At 38.0% G+C, this 24,461-nt stretch overlaps 1 protein-coding gene across 3 annotated transcripts; it reads right to left on the bottom strand.

Annotated features, from left to right (window-relative positions):
• Positions 1–70: 70 nt before the first annotated feature.
• Tfg (trafficking from ER to golgi regulator) lies at positions 71–19,186 on the bottom strand. 3 transcript variants are annotated; one of them, XM_070030376.1, is made up of 8 exons: positions 19,110–19,186; positions 15,608–15,834; positions 13,781–13,864; positions 11,073–11,219; positions 10,450–10,617; positions 6,696–6,836; positions 4,788–4,886; positions 71–887 (listed from the first exon to the last, which is right to left on the bottom strand). In XM_070030376.1, exons 2-8 carry the CDS (start codon positions 15,789–15,791, stop codon positions 508–510), a joined length of 1,203 nt encoding a protein of 400 aa, XP_069886477.1. In that variant the 5' UTR covers positions 15,792–15,834; positions 19,110–19,186; the 3' UTR covers positions 71–507. The 3 variants fall into 3 exon arrangements, with proteins under 3 accessions (XP_069886477.1, XP_069886478.1, XP_069886476.1); XM_070030377.1 differs by having other exon boundaries at positions 6,708–6,836; positions 18,971–19,175; XM_070030375.1 differs by having other exon boundaries at positions 18,971–19,175.
• Between the last annotated feature and the right edge of the window lie 5,275 nt (positions 19,187–24,461).

The following is a 24,461-nucleotide window of genomic DNA, read 5'->3' on the forward strand; positions in this document are numbered from 1 at the left end:
CCTCATTTTAAGACCAAATACCAGTAAAACATTACTTTTTCTTGAATATAAAATATCAAAAGACCACTAATGGATTCAATCACCTTTATTAGCCTATCAATGTTACATTTTATACATAATGTCTAGTCATCTTCTCAGAAAACTCTACTTTAGTACATCATGTTATTAGTAAAAAGCCAAGTAAGATGATAAACCTCAACCTAGCATTTTAATATTCTCTGGACACAGAAGCTAGAAAGCCAATCACTTCACACACATTGAAGAATAGTGTTCCAAAAATAACTAGGAAGTTGCTATATTTTTAAGCGGGGACGGAAACAATTTTCATTTTGGTCTTTCATCATGTTCTAGCAAATTATACTTTCAATTAACAGCAACAATGATATCATAAAAAATGCTCTGCTTTTTAATTTTGTGAACTTCAATACAAATTAAAATAAAATGGTATTGGAGTCTTTTGGGAGGCAATTAGCTATCAGCTATATTCATCAGTGTAATTGAACCTTCTTATCGATAACCAGGTCCAGGCTGGGTATAGCCCTGACTAAAGGGGGGACGATTACGGGCATAAGGGTTAGGCCCACTTGGAGGAGGGGTCATGGTACTCCCAGGAGGTGTAGTAAAACCTGGCCTTGGTTGATAAGCCCCTGGTTGACTTGGGGCCATTCCAGGCTGAGAAGCAGGGGCCACTGTATAGTTAGTAGGCTGAGACGTTTGGGTAGTGTAAGTTTGTGGAGGATAACCGCTCGCCTGGTACTGCTGTGGTGCTTGGGCAGACAGTTGTGGCTGACCAGAAAAGGCAGGTGCCGGTGCCTGAGAAGCTGGTTGTTGGCCATATCCTTGGAACTGCTGAGGTTGTTGAGGTCCAGTCTGCTGACTGTAACTAGCTGAAAAGGCAAAATAAATAATGTATTTGTCTTGTACCTCGTTACGGAGAATTAGCCTTACTGTTATGGACCAAAAATGATTAAAAATTTAGTATCAGTTCACAAACATTTAAAATGAGTAACAGATTCCAGTATAAAAAAATTTCAAGACAAAGTAGTCATTAATGAGGCATTACCTAGGTAATTTCTAAGAGCTCTAATCTCAAGCTGAAATTACAATGTGTTTATATTTTCATCATAACTGTTTTGAGAATACTGAAAGCCAATTCCTGTTCTAGTATAATTCCTTTCGTACACTAGATGCTTGATGATAAATGAAAAATAATTATACTTTCTAGGAAGACCAAAAATGTAAAAGCTAAATAGTCGATCAGATTTCTGAGGAGACATCTTTAGCAGCACCAAATAAAGACACTGCAGAAATGAATACTTTTAAATAAAACAATACAAATAACTATATACCAATGCAATGCTTTAAGGCTTATTCACTTTATAACATCTAAATCATTTAAGTATATATACTAAATACCACTTTCATAGTTCTCAGCATCTTTTTGTTGTTCTGCTTTAGTATCTGTTGATTTTGCCTTCACAAGAATATAACACACACACGCACACAAAAACCCACTATTACTCCACAAAAAGCAACATCTATATTCATTATTAACTAGGATGTAATGTTCTTTTTAAATAAAGTCTTCTCACTGAAAACTTTTATCTCTACCATGAAACACACCTGCAGCTACTTGCAATGAAACCTCTCCATTGACTGGAATCCTGTCAGCATTAAATACCAGATACATAAGACAATTATTAAAATATGTACAACCCTGCATTGAAAAATAAAAAGGATTGAATGAATTCGAGTATATTCTGAACTCACCTTGAACCTGGGTTCAAAATTTACTCATGAAAGAAACCTTTATGACATGGTCTATGAACAAAACTGGAAAAGGTCAAAGGGAAAACTGGCAAACCAACAGTGTCAAAGATAGTCCAATATTACCATCAGCACCACTCCAAGCAGAAAATGTAGTTACGAGTTCCAAATATCCTGAAGTCAAGTTGATGGGACTAGAGCAATCCTAACTACAAAGCTGATAATTTGAGAATTGAATTTTACTCAAAGACCCTGACTAAAATATTAAGAACAAGCTTAGTTATTAACAAATAAGTCAACTATCCAAATATTTTATTCACGGAAACATCAAAATACTGAACAAATATTAATTCATCATACAATTTTGAATGCCAAACAATTCCTCCTATCCTCTATATAAATCTTTTGAACTGAATTTTTACTATATATATGTATTTTAAAAAAACACACATGAGCTAACTTTATACTGAAAATGTCTATTCCATTCAGAGGAAAATAAAGAAAACCCTAAGCTGTCTTTTCACCTCGGAAACTGAAATCTAAACTATCTTTTTAATGGAATCAGGAAACAAGTCCTTAATTATTGCTCAGAAGACACAATAACCCTAAGAGCTGAAGGTGCTATCTCATTAGCATCCTAGTAGGCTTTTGATCACAATGTGGCAATGCTTTTATTGTATTAGTCCCCCTCTATTACCTATAAACAGAAAAATAAATGAATGACGGTGATTGAAGCTTATCAGACAGAAACTTTTAAAATTAATAAGCTGCCTACATAAAGCCTAAAATACTTACTAGTCTAGATTGGAAATACAAATAATATAGAGTGCTGGGTTGTGGTACAACTCCTCCATTCTCAAGATTTAATGGCTACATGTCCTGTGAGAACTCAACAACTCTTTGAAATCCATTTACCTCATTTTAAAATGAGTGGGACAGATCAATAGACCCTAACCCTAACTGCACAGGACCTATGATTGTCTGAAAATAGCAAAGCTGCCAGACACCAGTAGCTCACAACTATAAATCTAGCTGAAATTAGTACTGCTGTTTGAAGCAAACCAGGGCAGAGGTATTTAAGAACCTCCATTTCAAATCAACCAGCAAAAAGCCAGGCTTTTGCAAGAGCTTCCTTGGATAAGTAATCTGAACCAGAGACATGGTCTTAGCATATAAACAAACAAATTCCCAATCAAATGAAACAAAGTCTATGAGACCTGAGCACCAAAAAGCTTCTTAGGTAGAGTCTGAAACACAGTGAGGACTGAAATAGGTCAGATGATAACTATATCTTCAACACTAGTAATCTACCTACTAAAAATTACTCTCCCCAAATATACGTAAGATCTTCAGGTCTCAGCCTCCTGAGTAGCCAGGATTACAGGCATGGGCCACTGGTGTCCAACTCCTTCTATTTAACAACGTTAACGATCAATCTAGCAACCATGGGTTTTATCACATCACAGGAAATGAAATCCAACAAAACTGTGATGTGTTAAATACAGTACATCAAACTCTAATTAATGACAGAATTTTACAATCTAAGTTGAAAGTCATAAATTTTTTTGCTAGAGGGTTAAGTTTACTTCTTTTCTACAAAGAACAAGTATTAAATATTTTAGGCTTTGTGGACCACACTATTTCTCTAACTGGCCAACTCTGCCATTCAAGTGCTAAAGTAGCAACAGAAAACAGAAATAAAGGGGGACCACATGTCCTAATAAATTAAATTCAAAAAAAAGGTAACAGGGTAGATAATTTTGGACTCTCAGCTATGAATTGATGACTCCTACTTTTGCTAGTAACAAAAAACTTCATAAAAAACAAACCTTACAATTTGGGCCAGGAGTGGAAGGGGGGGGAAGTGGAGGTGTGGAGGGAAGGGATGGATGGTAGGGGAAAAACAAAGGAGGAAGCAACAATGCTTGGTAAGAAATGTACTCATTACCTTGCTCATGTAACTGTAACCCCTCTGTACAGTATTTTCACAATAAAAAACTTATTACAAAAACTTCATAAAGTAGAATTTGAGTAAGATTCAGCTTATATAAATTATTTTTTGGGTGAAGATACTGAAAGTGATGACACAGGTCAAGATGCATTGTACACATAAACTGCTTTGTTAAGAGGCAAAAAATTAAGTACATCAGCTAAAAATAAGATAAGTAAGGGAAGGTGGGTTGGAAGGGCCTATGGGTGAAAATGTTGAAAGGGGTGACACATTGAGTAAGATGCAACTGTATTCATAAACTGCTTTGGTGAATGGCAAGTCCTTTGTACAACCACTTAAATAAAAATATTCAAAAAAATAAAATGTTTATTGTAGACAAGTGTAAGACAAAAAAAACAAGATACTTAGGAAATCTTATTTAAAACAGAACTTCATGTTCTCAGTTGCTTAAAGACATTTTAAATAATTTTAATGTATGGACTATTATTGGTATTCCTACTTATTGTCTAGAGATTTAAAACGTCTAAGTAGCTTTATTTAGATTTTTTTTGTTTTGTTTTTGTTTTTTGTTGTTTTTTTTTTTTTGTCGGTCATGGGGCTTGAACTCTGGGCCTGGGCGCTGTCCCTCAGCTCTTCAGCTCAAGGCAAGCACTCTACCACTTGAGCTACAGCGCCACTTCCAAAGTAGCTTTATTTAGTAAAATCGCTTTTCCATGGGGAGAGAATTTATGTAAATGATGGAAAACCTTCCATTTTTCTCAGTGCTAAGTCATCCAAGTGGTTAAGCAGAACATATTAATGAATAGGTAGTTTTCCATTAAAGGTTTTTTTTAATATGTTCAGGATTATCTACTATAATGATGTCTTATTTGCCTACTGGAAAACTGAAATGTTAATTTACAGTAAAACATGTAAGTTAAATATAAAGAAAACAAATGTCATTTCTCCTAATAAATACTTAATACCTACTATGACAAGGTATTATAAGTAAGTACTTAAGAAGAAAACCTTAGTGAGTACAGAAATAGATAAAAATTCATTAGCCAACTCCCTTTCAACACCTGCTCACCTGAATACTGAATACTATATTGCTGAGGAGGCTGAGGTGGAGCCTGGGGCTGCTGTGCACCATAGCCAGCTTGTTGCTGGTACTGTTGGTACATCTGACCTAAAAAGGAAATTACAAGGAAAAGAGGTAGGTTTCACCTAGCACAATAAAATATTTTCAAGTATATACATTCTCTCTCCATGCAAGCATATAAATACAGTGAGTAACATCATCACACAAGCCAGGTGCTAGTAGCTCACACCTATAATCCTAGTTGCTCATAAGGCTAAGAACTGTGGACTGCAGTTTGACGCCAGCACGGGCCGGAAAATTCTGAGACTCTTATCTCCAATTAACCACAAAAAGACAGAAGTAGAACTGTGCCACAAGTACTAGAGCACTAGCCTTGAGCAAAAGAGCTCAGGAATGATGCTCGAGCTCTGAGTTTAAGCCCTAGCACTTGCAAAAACAAACAAAAAAACTTCTACACATGCTTGTTAGCCTTTAAATACTATTTAGATATCATCCCAATGTGTAAGATTAAAACTCCATATAGTAGACAATTGTCATCAATAACTCTAAGAATTTACCCTCAAAAAACATTATTCTCTGGAATAAAAACATACAAATACAACTCTTTAATTGTATTTGGAATATTTTCTTAAACTGCTACAAACCCATCTTGAAAACGAACACTCTTAGGGATAGAAGTTTCAGAGGTTTATTTCTCTCTCTCCAAAATAAACCTTTCACTTACGTGTATGTGTGTGTGTCTGTTGTTGATCTCTAATAACTAATATTCATTCAATGAACAACTATGAAAGTATCACCACAGAATTATAAGATTCTATTCCAAAAGTAGTCACTGAATTTAGGCTATTGAAGTTTTTGGGGTTGTTTTAATGTAACTGATAACCTCTTCTTTCTGATGCTGAAAATTTATCATACTACCAACTTGATATTTTATACAAATAGTTAGAGCACCACCTGGTGTTAGCAATTTTAAAGTGTAATGTGTAGTTTTAAAGGTCCTAATATGCATGGCATTTCACAGAAGTAACATCACAGTATCAGGTGGGAATACAAGAGACCAAGGAAGTCCTCAGCCATATTGTATAGAGTTCCAAGGGTTTCCATGAAGCACCTTTGCTGATGCCCTAAGCCTGTCGTTCCTCACCCTACTTCAAATATAGCAATGACCCCCTACAGTGAGTTTAAATACTGAGCTTTCAAATTCATAGTCCAATTTCCACATTTTTAGTAACTAACCTAGAGACCAAAATTAGTTTATTCAAGGTCACATTGCTTTGAGAAGAAAATTTTGACTTAAAATGTTCTGCCATTGTTCATTAAAGTCACATTGCTAACTATACAAAAATTGATACTAAAATTATGTTTATCTCTACTGTAAAATCATTTTCAATTACAAAAATAGTAATGCAGTTTCAGAGGTGGGGGATAAAATAGGACCTAAGTATTCTACAAAATGAAGTGTGAATTTGTCTTTCCTAACTTCACTTTTCTACCAAAATGTTACCACTGAGTAGTTAGTGGTATGAATTCTTGTTGATCTCTCACTTGGGTGTTATTTATATTTACTTAAGTAGTTTTCTAAGGTTTTTATTTATTTCCAATTACTAGAAGCAAATCTGATCAACTGTTCTGTTTCTATAATATCCAATCATGCCAGGTCAGTAAATCACAATCTTCCACAGCTGTGTTCACATCATTACTACATACAAAAGAGAACTCCATTACCAATAATGCTTCAAGAAACATTTTAGTATACGCACCTTCCCACACACAGCTCAGTTCTATTCCACCTGCAGTCTGACTTGTATCTCACTTGACTTGTATGTAACTGTTGAGGCTGACTTCCTGGTGGATGAGTTTAGTACACACACCCTCCCATGCATGGCTCTATTTTACCTTCAGTCTGACCTGCTTGTGCCTGAGCTGTTGTGTATGGAGGCTGTTGAGGCTGAACTCCTGATGGGTGCGCCGCTGAGGAGGAGGAAGCAATGCTGTCAGGTGTTCCTGAACGGTCTTCTGTAGGAGCACTGGGTGGTCCTAGATAATCATGAAGTCAATTTAGCACTTTATTTAATGTCATTCCTCAGTAAGCTCAAGTAAAGACTAAAAACTAAGTACCAGATCACTAGTAAGAGACTAAAAATTACAGAACATATGTGACAAATTACATTAAATCAATACACTTTCATTTTGTCCTCTGCTCCAGTCTCAAGAACCCAAAGTTACAAGTGGAAATGCTTCACTATCAGGTGGAATGCTAAATCTGGTGTACTAATCTACCCCTTGACAATACCAAAACTCTGCAATGCTAATATTCCTGTCCAATGCTATCTATTTTGTAGATGAATCAAAACTATCAACTTCATCCTTTAACAGGGGATGCCCATAAATTAAATTCAATCTCACTCCCAAACTATTCAAAGATCCAAACATTTCTCACATCTTTTATATTCCCCTCCTTAACATATGTTATCCATCCCTAGTCTTACAATATATCTAACAATTTTTGGCATTTATTTATTACTCTTCCCTCCATCATATATTTTAAATATGACATTCCTTAAAATAGTTGTAGAATCCCACACTTCTAGTAAGCCTGTCTAACCTATAAATTCTTAGACGGGAGCCGGTGGCTTATGCATTGTAATCCTAGCTATTCAGGTGGCTGAGATCTGAGAATCACAGTTCAAAGCCAGCCTAGGCAGGAAAGTCCTGAGACTTATCTCAAGACTCTTATCTCCAATAAACTGCCAGAAAACTGGAAGTGGTGCTGTGGCTCAAGTGGTAGGGCGCTAGCCTTGAGCTGAAGAGCTGAGGGACAGCACCCAGGCCCAGAGTTCAAGCCTCATGACCGACCAAAAGAAAAAAAATGCTTTATTGCATCATTAATTTCTACATACTTTGCTTTTATTATGACCCAAATGGTCTTCTCATTATTTCTAAACAGCTCCCTCTTTCCACCTTCGATTATGAGTTCTTTTCTATGGTCATCCTCCTGATATTTTTTTTCTGTTAAGATTCATAAAGCCTAGCAGGCTAATCTACACATGCAGCCACAAATTCTTCCAGGATAATAAACAAAGGAGTGAATGAGAAAAATCTTTTATAGTTCCAATACTATGGCAATCAAGGATATTCTGAAGATAGGTCTTTCTCCAAGATATTTTGTATAAATAACACAGATGAATTGTCAAAATGTACAGGTTCTGGATTCAAATTACTTCAGTCTGAATTCTAGTGCTGACAATATGAGCCCTAACTCTGGGCATATTCTTATTCTCTTCCTATGCCTCAGGTTCCATGTCTATAAAATGATATGATTGTTCTTACTTTATAAGGTTACTGTATTCATTGAAAATAGGTTATAGAAAATGCTTGTAAAAATGATTGAACAGCAAAGATTTTAAAGGAGTTCCATGCTAAGTACTTGCTATTAGCAGACTAATATCTTGAGAGCAAAACTTCATCTCCTCCATTAGTACATTCTCAGAAACTTTTAGAACCAAAATGTCCCCAATATCCCATGGTTTTAGGCTTCCGGGAAGTGATAAGGACATGAATTAATCCACTAGTGAGTTCCTAAATCTAATGGGCGATTGAGAGGTGATAGAAAATTTAAGAGTGGGCCCTGATTCTTGATTCTTTTTGTCAGATTCATAAGGGAATAGTATCTTGTCCATGGCTCCTAGGCAACTTTTGTTTCCTAACTACCATGAGGTGAGCAATCACCTCCTTCTCCAAATACTCATGTCACCATCATTTTCTTCCTTACATCAGAGCCAAGTACTAAATGGAATCCACTAGATTATGTACTGAAACTATGAGCAAAAAGAACAAAAAACAAACACCTCTTCCCTTTTCAATTGATTTTCTCGGTATTTTATCACAGTAACAGAAGCCAATGAGAACATAAACTAGATTATAGTAATGGTAATGCAGGAAAAAAAGTTACCAGAGAAAAATGAGTAATGGTTTCTACTATTATTTCACCTCTACACAGAAAAAGACACATAGATATTTCCCCTACAGAAGATACTATACTATTAGCCTAAAAGTATCTTTTACTTGTTCTTTTTTCCCTAAAATAATATAAATTATTTTTAATACTCAGCCTATTCTTTGTTAATACTTTATCCCTTCTTCTCATTTCTATATTTACTGTGCTATCTAAGGTTTTCACCACATCTTACTGAAGAACTGCAAAAGTACCCTGGCTGTTGTTGTCTATGTACATGCAGTTTTCCTTACTATAAATCAACACACAAAGAAAGCTACTAGAATGCTGCTAACCACAACCCAAGGCAGTGTAACATTACTGGGCCAAAGGAAATTAGAAAAGGCAGAGATAGAGAGGTAAGAGATGAGATATAAGAATCAGAGGGGACTATGGGTCCCAAGTCTCTCTGGCACTTGGGCCCCAAGTCCCACAAACAAACATATTTATTTGAGTTCACACAAGGAAGGTTACCATGGATACATGTAAAACATAAGCCATTTATATCAATACTACAATCAGAGCTAAAACAGAGTTTGTGAGAGACACTAGTTTCCTTATTCTTTTGAGACAAGAGAATGCTGCCCAGGGAAAGTCTAGACATGATACCCACTTATCTAATCCAAGGTTAAGCTGTGAAGATCTTTTGTCTAGCCTACAAGGTCCTAGGACAGCTGCTAGCCTAAGGAAAGGGGTGGGGAGAGGCACCCCTGTTTCTTCACTCTCTCCAGAGCTGTCTGTTTTAACCCTTCCATGGCCAGCTCTCAGTGTTCTGAGTGCTGTAGAGGCAGCATTCCAACCTCTCAAACCTTTTCTATGTTTTACAGCTCAGCTTCAGAGTTCCCAACACTATGAAAAAAATGGCCTTCGAGTAATGTGAATGACAAGTAATATGAACCTACTGTAGCATATACTATATTTAAATAAGGTATTTCAAACAATCACTTTTCTCCCCAGAATTTCATACAAAACTCCTTAGTGAATAATCCGATAAAAAATCTCAACATTAAAGGGCTTCTTTACTAAAGCAATCTAAACAGAAATCTGTTTACTTTCAAATTTCTCTAAGTTAAGAAAACATAGCAAGTTTAACCTAAATCTTGCAACAAAATCTGAAGATTACAAATTTGTATATATTTTTAAACTTTATTATTTCTTTTAATAAAGTTTACTTAAAGCAAACAGCAGTTATTGAGGAGGATGCAACTGACTAGGAAAGGGTTAAAAAAAAGATCTCTGGGGTATTGAATCATCAATCCTGGATTTAGTCAGTTTGTGTTATAAGTGCATACATAGAAAAATATATTGAAGGAATCCTGAAAATTTGCATACTTCATAATATCCAGTTGTTTTTTTGTCAGTTGTAGGGCTTGAACTCTGGGCCTGGGCACTGTTCCTCAGCCTTTCAGCTCAAGGCTAGTGTTCTACCACTGGAACCATAACAACACTTCTGGTGTTCTTGTTGTTAATTGGAAGTAAGAGTCTCATGAACTTTCCTGCCTGGGCTGGCTTTGAACCATGATCCTCAGATCTCAGCCTCCTGAGTAGCTAGGATTACAGGCATGAGCCACTGGCACCGAGCTATCCATTATTTTTCAATAAAGAAGGAAAGAAAAGAAGGTAGTAACGATGAAAAGGAAGTAGGGACTAACTTACCTGAAACCTGATCATCCGTTAAACCAAATGCTGACATGACATTTTTGTTGATTTCATCTTGGTTTTTCAAAGGATCAAAAGCTGACATACTTGCTGCCATAACTTGAGTAGACTGCTTTCCAGAAGAATCAGAAGTCGCAGACTTTTCTTCCCTACCATCCACAGCATCTGTAAGATTATAGGAATAAGAAAAAACTTATTTCTATTTTATCTATCCTCAACAAAGTCTAAAACTGCAAGGCAGGTGGATATATATGTACACAATATTATCTGGGAAGTTAAGAACAAGATGCTATAATCCTAGCTACTCAGGAGGCTGAGACCTAGACAATCAATGGTCAAGAGCAGCCTAAGCAGAAAAGTTCTCAAAACTCCATCTCCAATTAATCAGCAAAAATAAACATTAAAAAAAACAGCCAAAGTGAAGGTGTGATTCAAATGATAGAATACCAGTTTGGAACAAGAAAGCTCATTATTGAGTGTGAGGTACTGAGTTCAAGCTGTGGTACACTTATACACACACAGAGGCACACACATACACACAGAGGCACACACATGGAAAGCAATATATGCAAACAAAACATAGGAACAATAAACCATCCAAAAATGAACTCAGTGTATACCATTATCAGGAATACTGGTAGAAGGTCCTGGTTCTCCAGGTGGCTCCAAGCTATCCAACAAGCGATTTACTTTATTTCGAAGTTCAATCAGCTCTCGACGCAGATATTTTACCTGACTTGATTCAAGGGGTCTTGGTTGGCCATTAACTGAAATAAGAACAATAATTTGCTTAAACTTAAAGAGCTGTTCTTGTGTATCAACAAAAAATGAAATCAGGAAAAAGTATAACAACTTTAAAACTACCAAAATGAACTCAATAAAAGTATAAATAAAATACTTTAAAAATCACAAAATCAAACAAAATACCTATTGGTGTCATTTGAGTCTTTTTTTACTAACAACTTAAAAAAATTCCTGTCTTTATGTTAGATGAGTTTATTGACTACAGTAGTAAACAGTTTACCAGAACTTAACTATAATAAATTAAACTTACAAAGCTCTATTTTAATGGAAACTACTTTAAATAGAAATTATGTAACCTTTTTTCATGGTACTAGAGTTTTCACTCAAAACTCCAATACTTCAGCCATGCCACTGGCCCTTTTTGCAGTCTGTACTGTAATCATCCTACTTATGCCTCCATGTAACTGGGATTATGGACATGAGCATGTGTAGCTGATTCTGAAACAATGTATTAAAACATCTAATCTACATGTAAATTTTAATCCACAATTCACTATAAGCCCCTTTACCTACTTTTGACTTAAACCATATTAGCTGATCTAAACAGTAATCCATTAAATGAATCTACATCAAAACTGTCCTTTCAAGACAGATGATTCAAGAGGCAAATATCAGCCACAAAAATGTTTTCTTGCCAGGTGTTAGTGGCTCACAACTGTAAGCCCAGCTACTCAGGAGGGTGAGATCTGAGGATCACAATTCGAAGCCTGCCTGGGCAGGAAAGTCCATGAGACTCTCACATTCAATGAACCACCAAAAAAGACAGAAGTGGAGCTATGGCTCAAATGGTGGAACACTACCCTTCAGCAAAAAAGCTCAGGGACAATGCTCAGGCTCTGAGTTCAAGCCAAGGATAGGCACCAAGAAAAAAAAAAAAAAAAGGAAGAAAAGAAAAGAAAAGAAAATCCATTTCCAGCTTGCCCAATCCTCAGATCTCAGCCTCCTGAGTATCTACAATTACTCTACCTTATGTACCTGGACAACAGTGGTTATTTTACATTCAATACCTTTTTTAAAAAAAATTAAATAGGTTCAGATATTAACATTATTAAGCCATGTTTCATGAGATGAAAAAACATTAATAGGTCCTGATGACATTTCATTATACATTAAGGTTTAGCACAAAATGCAAAAATAGCTGGTGCTGGGGGTTCATGTCTGCAATCCTTACTACTGAGATCTGAGAAACGTGGTTGAAAGCCAGCCCAGGCAAGAATGTTCATGAGACTTATCTCCAATTAATCACACACACACACAAAACAAAAACAAAAACAAAAATACTAGAAGTAGAGCTGTGGCTCAAAGTGATAGAGCATTAGCCTTAAGCAAAACTGCTCAGGGACAGTACCCAGGCCCTTGAGTTTAAGCCCCATGACTGACCTCCCCCCCCCCCAAAAAAAAACCCAAACCATAAGACATCCCCAAAAAAGTACATTTTTACATAATCATGTCACTTTTTGTTTTGTCGTTCACAGGACTTGAAGTTAGGGCCTAGGTGCTATGCCTGAGCTGTTTTGGATAGCACTCTACCACTTTGAGCCACAGTTGGACTTCCTACTTTCTGGTAGTTAACTGGAGATGAGTCTCATAGGCTTTCCTGTGTAGGGTTGGCTTTGAACTGTGATCATCAATCTCAGCCTTTAAGCATGTAGCTAGGATTAAAGGCATGAGCCACTAGCACCTAGATATCATGCCGCTTTTTGTAATCATTTCTACCATCTCTATTAAACACTACCATGTAAATTTACTGGGTCTAAGATCTAAAAGATTGAAAAATCACATGCGCTCTTATCAAAATTATCTTTAGTCTTTAAAAACTAATATATAAAGTATCAAGCTTATAGATCAGGCTATGAGAATAAGTAGAGGATAATTATAAACTTAAAAACACAAAGGTAGGGGCTGGGAAGGTGGCTCAGTGGTAGAGCGCTTGCCTTGCATGCCTGAGGCCCTGGGTTCAATTCCCCAGCACCACATAAGCAAAAAGAAAAAAGCCAGAAGTGGCGCTGTGGCTCAAGTGGTAGAGTGCTAGCCTTGAGCTGAAGAGCTGAGGGACAGAGCCCAGGCCCAGAGTTCAGGCCCCACGACCAGACAAAAAAAAAAAAAAAACACAAAGGTAGTTTTAATCCTGTAACTATTTTTACTCCAATACACTGACACAGTGGCATATATTACTATTTAGGGTAAAAAAATTAGACGTAGAATTTAAAACATGTCCACTTTTCTAGACTAATTTCTCCAAAAAACACAAACAGCCCAGAAATTCTATGACTAATTTAAAACTAAAATACTCTATTATGGATATCTAAATTATATCTTATTTGAAAAATAATCTTAACTATTCTTACTGAATTAAAGCTTTTATCATTTTCTTAAAATAAGTCATTAAGTAATTTAAAACCCACTCAAATTAAATTAAGTAATTTAAAAATATGTTATCACTTGACTCTCAAAGGGACAAAAGCTAAAAAAAAGTAATAATAATAAAATGAACAATAAATTTATAAGAAAATTTTCCACTTACCAAATAATGTCAGTTTCAGTATCCTACTACATTGAATTGCAAAGGAAAGGTCAGAACTATCAAAAATTGTTATAAGATCTCCATCTGGAACGAAAATTTTTAAAAATGTTTCAGATTTGTAACAACAGTAAATTAAGGCATACATAAACTTTAAAATTGCAGTGTAAATTGCTGAGCATAATTGCAATCTCTAACAAAACTTTAAACATTAAAGAATTATTTAGGAAAGATATATTTGTTGTAAAAAATACTAAATCAATTTTGCTTATTACTCTTATAGAGGAAAAGTCATAAAACAATAACTCAGGCTTGCAAAAAAGGTTTTGCCTAAGTGCTTTAATGAAAGCAGTGTATTATGTCATGTCACTGACCATTCTGATAGTAAGATGAAAACTATCAACCCTCCTTGGAGAAGTATTTTTATACATATAAAAAATAGTGCATATTGAACACTGAAATCCCCTATATCCCAGGCACAAAGAATAGTACAATTAGCTTATCAACTGCATGATTCAAACATTTCAAAAGTCTAGGAGAAAAAAATACTCTCTAGAGAAAATAAAAACAGAAAAGGTATCACAGATAAGAAGTTGGTCAGAGTCCTCTGCAGAGTACTTTCAAACAATTGGGTGAGTTTTGGTCTTGGGAGGCCAAGCAGCTAGCTGCTCAATGAAGCTATGTTACACTCATTCTAAAACTGACTAAGCAGGTTTCACTTTGAACAAAACCAGCAATAGAGGCTACAACTGAGTACTTCATAATTGTTTTTTGTTCTAACTATACAACCACTTCCTTGTAACATACATGTCTAATGTTCAGCTAATTCTCAAGCATTCCACTCAAGCACATTTTTAAGAATCCTGAATCCTGTAACAGAAACAAAGTTCTCTGACAGCAGAATTTTTGCCTGAGCAAATGCAATGCAAACTATAGAAGACAAATATGTACATAGGACATTTTTCAAAATGGTATGAAAAAGAAATATGATGTGGAAGCTAGATATAGAGGACAAAATTCAGCAGTGAGCATAAACCAAAGCTAAGTATCTATCAACTTATACAATGGACCTGCCCCTGATTTTACACAACTGTGAATGAAAATGCACTTTACATTTTTTAAGAAGTTGTGAAAAGGACAAATTGTGTTGAGACAGAGGCCTTATGTGATCCATGCAACTACAATTTTCTGATCCTTTATCAAAAAAGGGAGTTGGGAGAAAGTCAATGAGATCAGCTTGAGATAAGCTAGGTTTGAGGCAAGAACAAATTCTCTCAGTGACATAAAAGTGGCCCCTCAACTACCATGGGAGGAGGAGCCAATCCATTTAAAAATGGGCAAAAGAACACAGAAGAGACTTTAAAAATGTTTTTACTAAATATTAGGGACTGACCCCTATACTACTAGTTAATTGGGAGGTGAGATCAGTAGGCTCATGGTTTGAGGATAGGCAAGGCAGAAAAGTATAAAAATGCCTTCTCAACAGTAGCTTGGCAAAATGGCATGTACCTGATCCTAGCTACATAGGAAGCTGAAATGAGAAGAATCAGGATTTCAGGCTAGCCTGGGCAGAAAAGTCCTCTAGACTCCGTCTTAATGGAAGACTAGCATGGCAGCACAAACCTGTCATCCTAGACATGGTATGAATCCATACCATAGAATAAAAGGATCACAGCACAGGCTTACATATGGACATGAATGAGACCAATCTCATAAATAACCAGCACAAAAAAAGGCTGGAGGTGTAGAGCACTGACCTATCAAGCTCAAGGTGCTGGCTCCAAAGTCAGTACCTAAAAACAAAACAAATAAAAAAAAATCTTCTCTTACCTTCATCTTTATACTTTATTGTAACTTCATCATTACTGAGAAGTTTTCCTCTGAAAACTCTTTGCATCATTAGCACTAATTCATCATAAGTAATATCTTCATTATGAATGGGAATTCGGCGAATATCTTCCCCAAGTTGAGCTTTGATAATTAGCTTTCCACTTAGGTCCAACTGTCCATTCATGGTGGACTCCAGGATGGTCTATTTACACAACTCTAGGAAAACACTGGTAAAAAAATATTTCCAATGATTAAAACACAAAATATATTAAAACTTGAATGCAGAGATAATATTTTAAAAAAAAGAAATTATGGCCTTCAAAAGAGTCATTGTCCCAGTATTACCCTATTTACGTTAAACAGTCTGGAGGTAACCTTGTTATGAATATGGTAGGAGTTCGCTATTTTATTTCTACTATTATTTTACCAACACTTAACTGCATTTAGACTTCTAACTTGTCTCAAATTCCCGATGTTTGTGCCCCTAAACCTTCCAGTGTTCGTGATAAGCCTTTTTTTGACATCTTACATCCAAACTGCCCACAAATCTGGTAGCTGTAACTATTAAAGTATCTTGGAATCCAACCAACTCAGTATTTTCACTGCTATCAATAGACTTGACCCATTTATCTAAATTATTACAAAACACTTAACTGGTCTGCCTGCTTTTCACATTGGCTCACTTTTGATAGTCTCAACATACCAGAGTTATCCAGTTAAATAAAATCTAATGTGTGGTCCAAACCTTCCAATAGATTCTCATTTCTAAAAGCAAAGCCTACAAGGTCATGATCTAGCCTGGAGCCCAAGGCCAGTATTTAACTTCATCTCCTATTTCTTTTCCTTATCCATCTTGGTACATCAATGCTCAAAGTTCTTTCAACTCCAGGCTTTGCACTTGTCTTTGCCTTGAACTCTTTTTCATACCCTTCACATGACTCAGATCCCTAATCAATAGCAGAGGTCTTCCTTACCTAATTTAAAATGGCTCTCCTGTCACCATCTTTTTACCCTGCTATAATTTTCTTAAGACATTTAACATTATCAGCATTAAACCATATTTTTATCATCTTTTCCACTAGAAGGTAAGTATTTTTATTGTCTTTTCCACTAGAAGGTAAGAAGTGTTTGACTGCTTTATCCTCAGAGCCTAGAAAAGTGTCTCACATACCTGACAGTCATTCAAAAAATACTAGCTTCAAAACTGTCAACCCTGCTGCTAACCCTGGAAACATATATGAACAGGAAAAGGGAGCTCCATATTTTTCTCTGTAAAATAAATACATAAATACATTTTCTTATTTCCTACTTGGGGATTTGAGAAGACAAATGATTATACTCAAGTGTTCTAACAAAGCTATCCACTACATAATTCCATTATCATCCCCATCCAACCCACCTTAATCAGAATGAGTGTGTTTGAGTGAACTGCACATTTGCTACTGAATTTTCCCTTCTCAAGTTGTAACTTCATCTTATCTCAGATTATTCAGTATGTTTATACTATAATGACTATAATCCTAAATTCAAAATATTCATGGTCTGTAATAACTTAAAATTTTCACTACAAAATAGTGGCGAATATAGTTAGGACCTAAAAAAGGGTTAATTTTTCTTCTGAAGACCAAGTAGTTCCTGAATGTTGTTAATCTGTGATCACTGAGCATTTCCTTACCATCACCTAACTGTTCTGCCCCAAGCAAAGGATCTCTCAAGGCTGTTTAACCTACCCTACATCCTCCTACTGGGAACATTTTGGTTTCAACCTCCCACTTGGACTACAAGTATCTTTTGTCTCTTAAATTTTTATGTAATCAATATCAGCACACTTATCCACAATTAATTTATCTTTCTCAGGCAGGTTTAAAAGCACTCACCTGCCTCCCAAACTCTTCAAATCCTGGAACTGTTTTTATGAACTAATCTCTTCACAACTATTATATCTAAATAAATGTTCTAATATTCCTCATGTAAATTCTGCTGATCCTTTCATCTAACTATTCCTTAAGTGAATATTCTAGACTTCACTATCTTCTAGTCAGTTTATGTTTTAATAATAAATGAAATAAATGAGAAATATCTATTGCACCTGCTTTGTATATTTGGCATATACTTGGTATGTCATTTTGATGGAGTTGGGGTTCTCAGTTCTAATGGGCCTACAAACTTAAGTTCTACCATTATCTGCCATGTCTACCTGCAAACTCCATTTTGGTGTTCTTAGTAAGTATCCTTTGTTCTTTCATAAGGCTGTCTCCAGTTTTGTCATCTTCTACTCAAGGTAAATACACAAATACCACAAAAGTGTGCAACTAAATTTTCACTCTTAGGGAAAATCCCAACCACTTGTGTTAATTTAGACTCTCTCCTTCTAGGCAGTATGGACAAGAATTCGTAGACATTTTCTTCTACCTAGTCCCTGCCCTACTTACTCCCTTCCAAGTCCAGAAGTGACTCAGCCACTAACTTACATTCCAACCAGGACAATTTCCTGGATACTGGGAATACACTGGCATGCCCAAAGACTGCCATTTTGCACTACCATCCAGGTTCATCTAGTTCCATTCAACCTAAGGGTAAAACCTAATCAAACTCACAAGCTGTTACTTGGGCACGTCTTGGAGTTGGCAGTTTCCTTCAAGAAATCCTAATGCAAAAACACCCTTGAAGATTCAAAAGAATGCAAGAGGTCTCAAAAATTGCCTGCCCAGGGGCACAGACTGTTAATCAAGATAAAAAGATTTGCACTGTTTGCTGTGTGACCTTAAGTCCTTTTCCAAGGCTCGCCTTTATGGATGCAAAATGGGAACAGTAACGAGATTTGTAGGGGTTCTTGTGACACTTGAGATGGGATTCTGCGTCTATGGTATTTGGTAACAGTGCTCACAGAAGTAAACTCTTAAAAGGTTAGCAATCGTCGACAATGTAAAGAGTTGGGGCATTGGATTACGCACTAATTTAACCGAGGAAAGTGGTTCTTTCGTCTCCTGGGACCCCAATCAGCTGAACCCCACCGGGGCCACCCTTCTCAGCACCCCCCCCCGATCAGTAGAGGCCTCCCCCGAGTTCCTCATCTCTCCCTCTGGCAACCCATCCTTTTAGGGTCAGCAGAACAGGGCACTTGATGATCCCAAAGACCCCACCGAAGTTGGGGGAGCCTCCTCCAGGCCCCCGGTGGAGAGCGGCCATCGCCTCCTTTCCCGCCCCTTCCCCCCTCCCCGAGAGGCCCCGTCCCACCTCCCGGCCCTCCCCGCCCCCCCATCTCACCCCACCCCACGGCGCGGGTCGGCCCGGGCGCGGCCTCCCCAGCGCCTCCCGGTCCCCCGGCCTGCCCCAGGGCGGCCCGGGCCCCAGCGGCCTCACCAGCCTGCAGAGGCCGCCGCCTCGACGCGGGTCTCCGCTGCCCCCGCCGCCGCAAGGCCGCCGCCGCCTCTGGAGTCGAGGGCGTCGCGGGGAGGCTGCGGACAGGACCCCGCTCGGTTACGTTCCGCGGCCGCCTCACCAGCTCGAAAGCTCATGTAGGCCCCGACCAATCGCACGGAACCGCCGAGCCCAGCGACAGCCCGGGCCCAGTACGTGGCAGGTGGGGGAAGAAGAGGGGCGGGAAGAAGAGAGAAAGAAAAAAAAAGTCCTCTCGCCCCGCCCCAAGAAGAGCGGACTCGTCCAGAGCGCATGCGCAGCAGCGTGAGGCGAGGTGGCTGGAAAGGACTGGCTTGGTCCGGCGAGGGCGCCTGGCTTCCGCGCTCGATGACCGGGCGTAGGAAGTAGGCGCCGAGCTGAGCGCACGCATGCGCGGGGCGTGGCCGGCACTTCCGGCGTTCCTGAAAGCGGCTCTCGCCCGTGGGCGGGCCGTAGTCTGCGGCTCGGGACTTTTGTCTTCTGCGCAGGCGCGTGAAGAAGTGAGCGTCGTCCGCGTTTTGTGGTTGCGTTTTGGGTCTCTGTAATTCAAAAAGTCAAATCTCTGAAACTACTAACCCTGTCGCTGCGTCTTTCTGCCAATCCATCCACTCATTCATTCATGCTCGGGCGCCCACGCGGTGCTGGCATGCACGGTGAGATGAATCAGCTCCGGAACGAGGCGATTCCCACACGGAGGAAAAGCCACAGCGCTTAAAGACAGCGGGGCTGGGAAGGTGGCTCAGTGGCAGAGTGCTTGCCTTGCATGCATGGGGTCCTGGGTTCGAGTCCTCAGCATCACATAAGCAAAAAGAAAAAAGCTGGAAGTGGTGCTGTGGCTCACGTGGTAGAGCGCTAGCCTTGAGCTGAAGAGCTGAGGGACCCCCCCCCAAAAAAAATCTCTGTGTGTGCACAACACAAAGGCCAGTAGACTAAAACTGAGGATTCCAGAAGACGGAAATGGCTTTAGCATTTGAATATGCCCTTCTGGAACAACAGATGAGATCCACCATACCCGAGGATGACAATTGTCTTCTCTAGATAACTAGGAAAGAGATACTGACTTTTAAGTCTTCCCACTGCTGAGAAATAACCTGGTTCCTGTTAGATGTGGACTGCACACTAGCCTAGCGAGGCATCCGTGGAGGCCAGGGCTTGTAGACTAAAAGCAGCTTGAAGTTCTGTATGTTGTAATTATTACCTCATGATTCAGTCTCAAGGTTAAAAACTTATTTCCAGCTACCCCTGAGGAAACTGAGAGATGAGCTTGTGGTGATTCCCTCAGGTTAAAGCAGACTCAGGAGAGAGAAAGCAACAGATCAGATGCTCAACTGGCATGTCTTCAGAAAGTGCATCTATCCAACAGTTAGGCATACCCCAGGCATATAGTTATATATGCACATGCACACATACATATAAGTATGTACACGCATCTGTATGTAAAAATATTCTGCCTTCTATTCAGCTGGAAATAGGTTTTCAGTGCTATGATTGCACATGAAGCCTAGGTTTTTCAGGTGATCTTTAAATGTCATAGGAGAGCATAAACAGGTGATCACATAAAGCCATCTGGTTTTGTAATATTACACTTGTTAAGAAAATGGAGGAGAAAGGAAAGAAACAGGCCCAACTCGATCTTCCACAGGTGAGGACTGTTTATTGAGACAACAGTGAGGGACACAGACCTTTCCCTGGGTATGGAGATGGGGGGAGGGGGGGGAAGGGCAGAGTTTGGAATCAAGGTTTTTACAGAGTCTAAGCAAGGAGAACAGGTTACATGAGTTTAGTATGGGGAAAAGGGGTGACTGCCTGAGCAGGCAGAGACTAGGGTAAGTATTCCCTTTTCTGAGGTCTCAAGCTTTTTGATGTTCAAACAGCTCTTCATCTGTCTTGCCTAGACTGACATTCACAGGATACAGCTTTTAGTCTTCCAACCTCTTAACCCTTTCCTGACCTCACAACTTGGCCTCACAGCCTTATTCCACAATGAAATGTTTAAAACAGGCTCGGGTCCAATTGTCCTGCCTGTGTCAGGCAGTCTGCACTTACCTTTGGTGGCTTGCCTGGTATCTGTATGTACCTGAGAAAACAGGGTGGGAGTCAATCATTCAACACTTACTCAGATGTTAACATCTTAATAAACTATGTCCCATTTTCTAGTTTCAGTTTAACGTTAATTTATCCATGAAAATGTGTTTTTGTTCTGGCTCTGTACAAATTAAAATTAATTTAAGAACATAATGAACAAGTAGGATTTACTACTGAACTCAAAGATTCGAACAGAATTAACAAATGATGTCATTCTATGGATCTTTCACCCACATGACCTCAATGACTCCTTTGGATTTTGTGGTTAAGCTTTATTTATGTTTTTTTTAATCCTGCCTATAGTTCTACTACCAATATTATTCACTTTTACTTTTTTGTAGATATTATACAGATATTATACTATTTGTTTTCTGATAGGTAACATATTCAACAATACATTGGTAAGATAAGAGTTATAGATATGTATGTTGTTGCATGTTGCTGGTGTTTATGTATTTTCATACCTGAATAATACTCATTTGATTGAGTATACTATAAGATTTTTAAATGCTTTCTTCTATGGATTTACTTTGCTGCCATGTGTTGTTATGAGCAACATTTTTACATATTTCTCTTATACAACAGTTTCTCTTGGTTTTGCACTGATGTGTAGATTACTGAATGTATATATTTAGCTCAAAAGATAATGTCAACCACTTATTGAGTATTAGTGTAGTCTTTTTAGTGCGAGGAGGAATGACTAGTATCTTTTTTTGGGGGGGGGCGCCCTGGAGCTTGCACTAAGGGCTTGGGCACTGTTCCTGAGCTTCTGCTCGAGGCTAGTGCTGTACCACTTGAGCCACAACTTCACTTCTCACCTTTTCTAAGTAGGTTTTTGGAGATAAGAGTCTCACGACTTTCCTACCTGCGCTGGCTTTGAACTGCAATCTTCAGATCTCAGACTCCTGAGTATGTAGGCCCAGTAAGGCTGGGCAAATGGTAACGTTTGTAGTCCTAGTGAAGACCATGAAAACTGCAGTAAAAACCTACCTTTGGGGCCTGACAAAGTAGGTATTTAGTTCCTGTGAGAACTTATGTGATTACTCTGTAGCTCTGTAGATTTCTTTGTCTTTCTGTGTGTGTCTAGTTCATCTAAGGTGGGGGCTGTGGTTATATCCTCTCTATTGCTCCTAGCATCAAGCATTGATTACCATGTGTGAACAGTAAACATTCACTGAATATCTATTAAGTAAATGAAATAGGTTCTATTTCTGTCAATTGCCCACAGTTTGTGACACAGATCTCACTACCTAGTCTCCAGTATATGCAGGAGATAACATTACAGTGATAAACTAAATTGAACCAGTTACCCGCCCGGATCAAAAACATGGTTCCTCCCATGTATGTAGAATGATTTTAATTACTGCTGTTTTCTCGTATGAGGCCTGAAAAGCTACCATATGATTATAACTTACTAAGCACTTATGATCATATCTATTGAGGATAAGCATCAAACATGTCATTAAGAATATTGTTCTAAGAGTTTTGCTAGTCAGAAAACATCTTGCCCTTTTTGTTAAACAGATCTGAGAAAGGTTCTGAACGTTGATAAAGGTAAATTGGATTTTAGGACTCCTCCAGCCTTCTTTCCTGTGTCCTGAATAATTGAATCAGAAAAAAATATTACTGGTAATAAATGCATGTCAGGGAATAGGTAAAGGAAGGAGAAGCAGTACAAGGAAATATCTTTGGCTCAGGCTGTAGCAAGGAGAGATAGGAGGTTTCACAATCCTGACATTCAACAAAGGTTTAAAAGTTCAACTGTAGTTTTAAGACAGTCAATTAATTTAGTTACCTATTCTTCTCTGAAGGTATTTGTGTCTAGAATTCCACAAATGTAAAGGGCTAAAATCTGAAGGAATTTCTTAGAACAGCTAAAATGTTTTTCATTACATGAGGTTATATGCCCAGCCTCTTTTCGTAGAAATTCTTCCTTGAGGATATTTATTCCTAATTTTTTAAATTCCTAGACATTGGCCCCTCCTAGAATCTCAAAGGCAGGTGAATGTCCCAGGGATAGGAAATGGGCCCTCAGGCTGTTTAAAGACTGAGAAAAATCATTTGGTCCATGATGGGACAGACACCTGATTCTTGAAGGCTCTTGTCTGCTGCCCTCACACCATCTGCCTGTTTTGATAGTTTTTATAACCCACAAATAATGTTAGAAATATCCAAATGGCCCTTTGAAAACAAAAAAAAAAAACTTTCTTCATCCCTGAATGGATATTTGGTACTTATTATTGAATAAAAGAATGAAAAGCTTCTAGAACTTCAGAAGAAAGCTTCCAAACAAATAGAGTCGATTTTTTAGGATTTTATCTCTAATATGGAATCATTTTCTTTTCTTCATTTTTGTCTCTTGGAGACAAAACTAAGACACCTCTGAGTTTTTAAATTACAAGGATTTGGATTGACGGAGTAATATTATTAGGGACTAATTCATAATCCCTCCCAAATTCACATGTTGAAGTTCTAATTCCCAGTACCTCAGATTTGGCCTCTCTGGGGGTGATAGAGGTAAAGTGAGACCATTGCAGTGACCCATAATCCAATATTACCAGTATCCATATAAAAGGAAGAGATAAGGATACACTGAGCAATGCCAGGATGAGACAGCAAGCATGAAAGCATGTAAGGACACAGTGAGAAGGTAGCTATCTGTGAGCCCTCTGAGAAAGCTGTCTGAGGAAACCCTCAGAAGAATCCAAACCCATAAATAAACACTTTGACCTTGGGCTTCTAGGCCCCCAGGACAATGAGAAAATAGATTTCTGTTAAGCCACCCAGTCTGAAGTAGTCTGTTATGGCAGGTCTAGCAAATGAAAACAAATGGCACAATTTTTTTTTAAAATTTGCCCAAGAGAAGCTTTCGTCAGTTCTTTTAAGTAAGCTAATGGCTAGACTCCATGTATGTCTGAGACAAAAACCAAACACTGAGCGCTTGGAGCACTTACAGTTCTAATACAATATTTATGCCAATGATCTTGCTTTTAGTCATTCCATATTAATGTGTAATTCAATAGGATATTGTCAAGCCATTTCCATGCAGAGCAGCTCCAAAAGACACAATAGAAAACCACAAGGAGATCATCATATTTTCACAGATTTGAGACAAATTTAAATGTCATGATGCTTTGTAAAAAAAAAAAAAAAAAAGTATGCCAGATCACATTGGAACACTGTTTCAGGAGCATAAATTGATACAAACAAAAGGGTAGTGTGGCATTATTCATCAATATCTAAAGTGCTCTCTGAACTAATAATTAACCTCTGGAGTAGCAGAGGAAAAAAAACCCTGAGCATGTAAACACAGACCCACTAATGTTTTATTTTCAAGAAAAAGAGCATAGAACAATTAAAAGAAAATATA

This window comes from Dipodomys merriami, unplaced genomic scaffold (assembly GCF_024711535.1).
Source record: "Dipodomys merriami isolate MVZ:Mamm:240054 unplaced genomic scaffold, mDipMer1.0.p SCAF_2, whole genome shotgun sequence".
NCBI classification, from domain to species: domain Eukaryota; kingdom Metazoa; phylum Chordata; class Mammalia; order Rodentia; family Heteromyidae; genus Dipodomys; species Dipodomys merriami.

Excerpts from the sequence above, each read along its gene's own strand:
- Tfg (XM_070030376.1), bottom strand. The coding sequence starts at position 15,791 with ATGAATGGACAGTTGGACCTAAGTGGAAAGCTAATTATCAAAGCTCAA. Across the intron at positions 13,865-15,607 it reads AATAAAGTATAAAGATGAAG|ATGGAGATCTTATAACAATT; the intron begins GTAAGAGAAGAT and ends TTTTCGTTCCAG. Across the intron at positions 888-4,787 it reads ATATAGTATTCAGTATTCAG|CTAGTTACAGTCAGCAGACT; the intron begins GTGAGCAGGTGT and ends TTGCCTTTTCAG.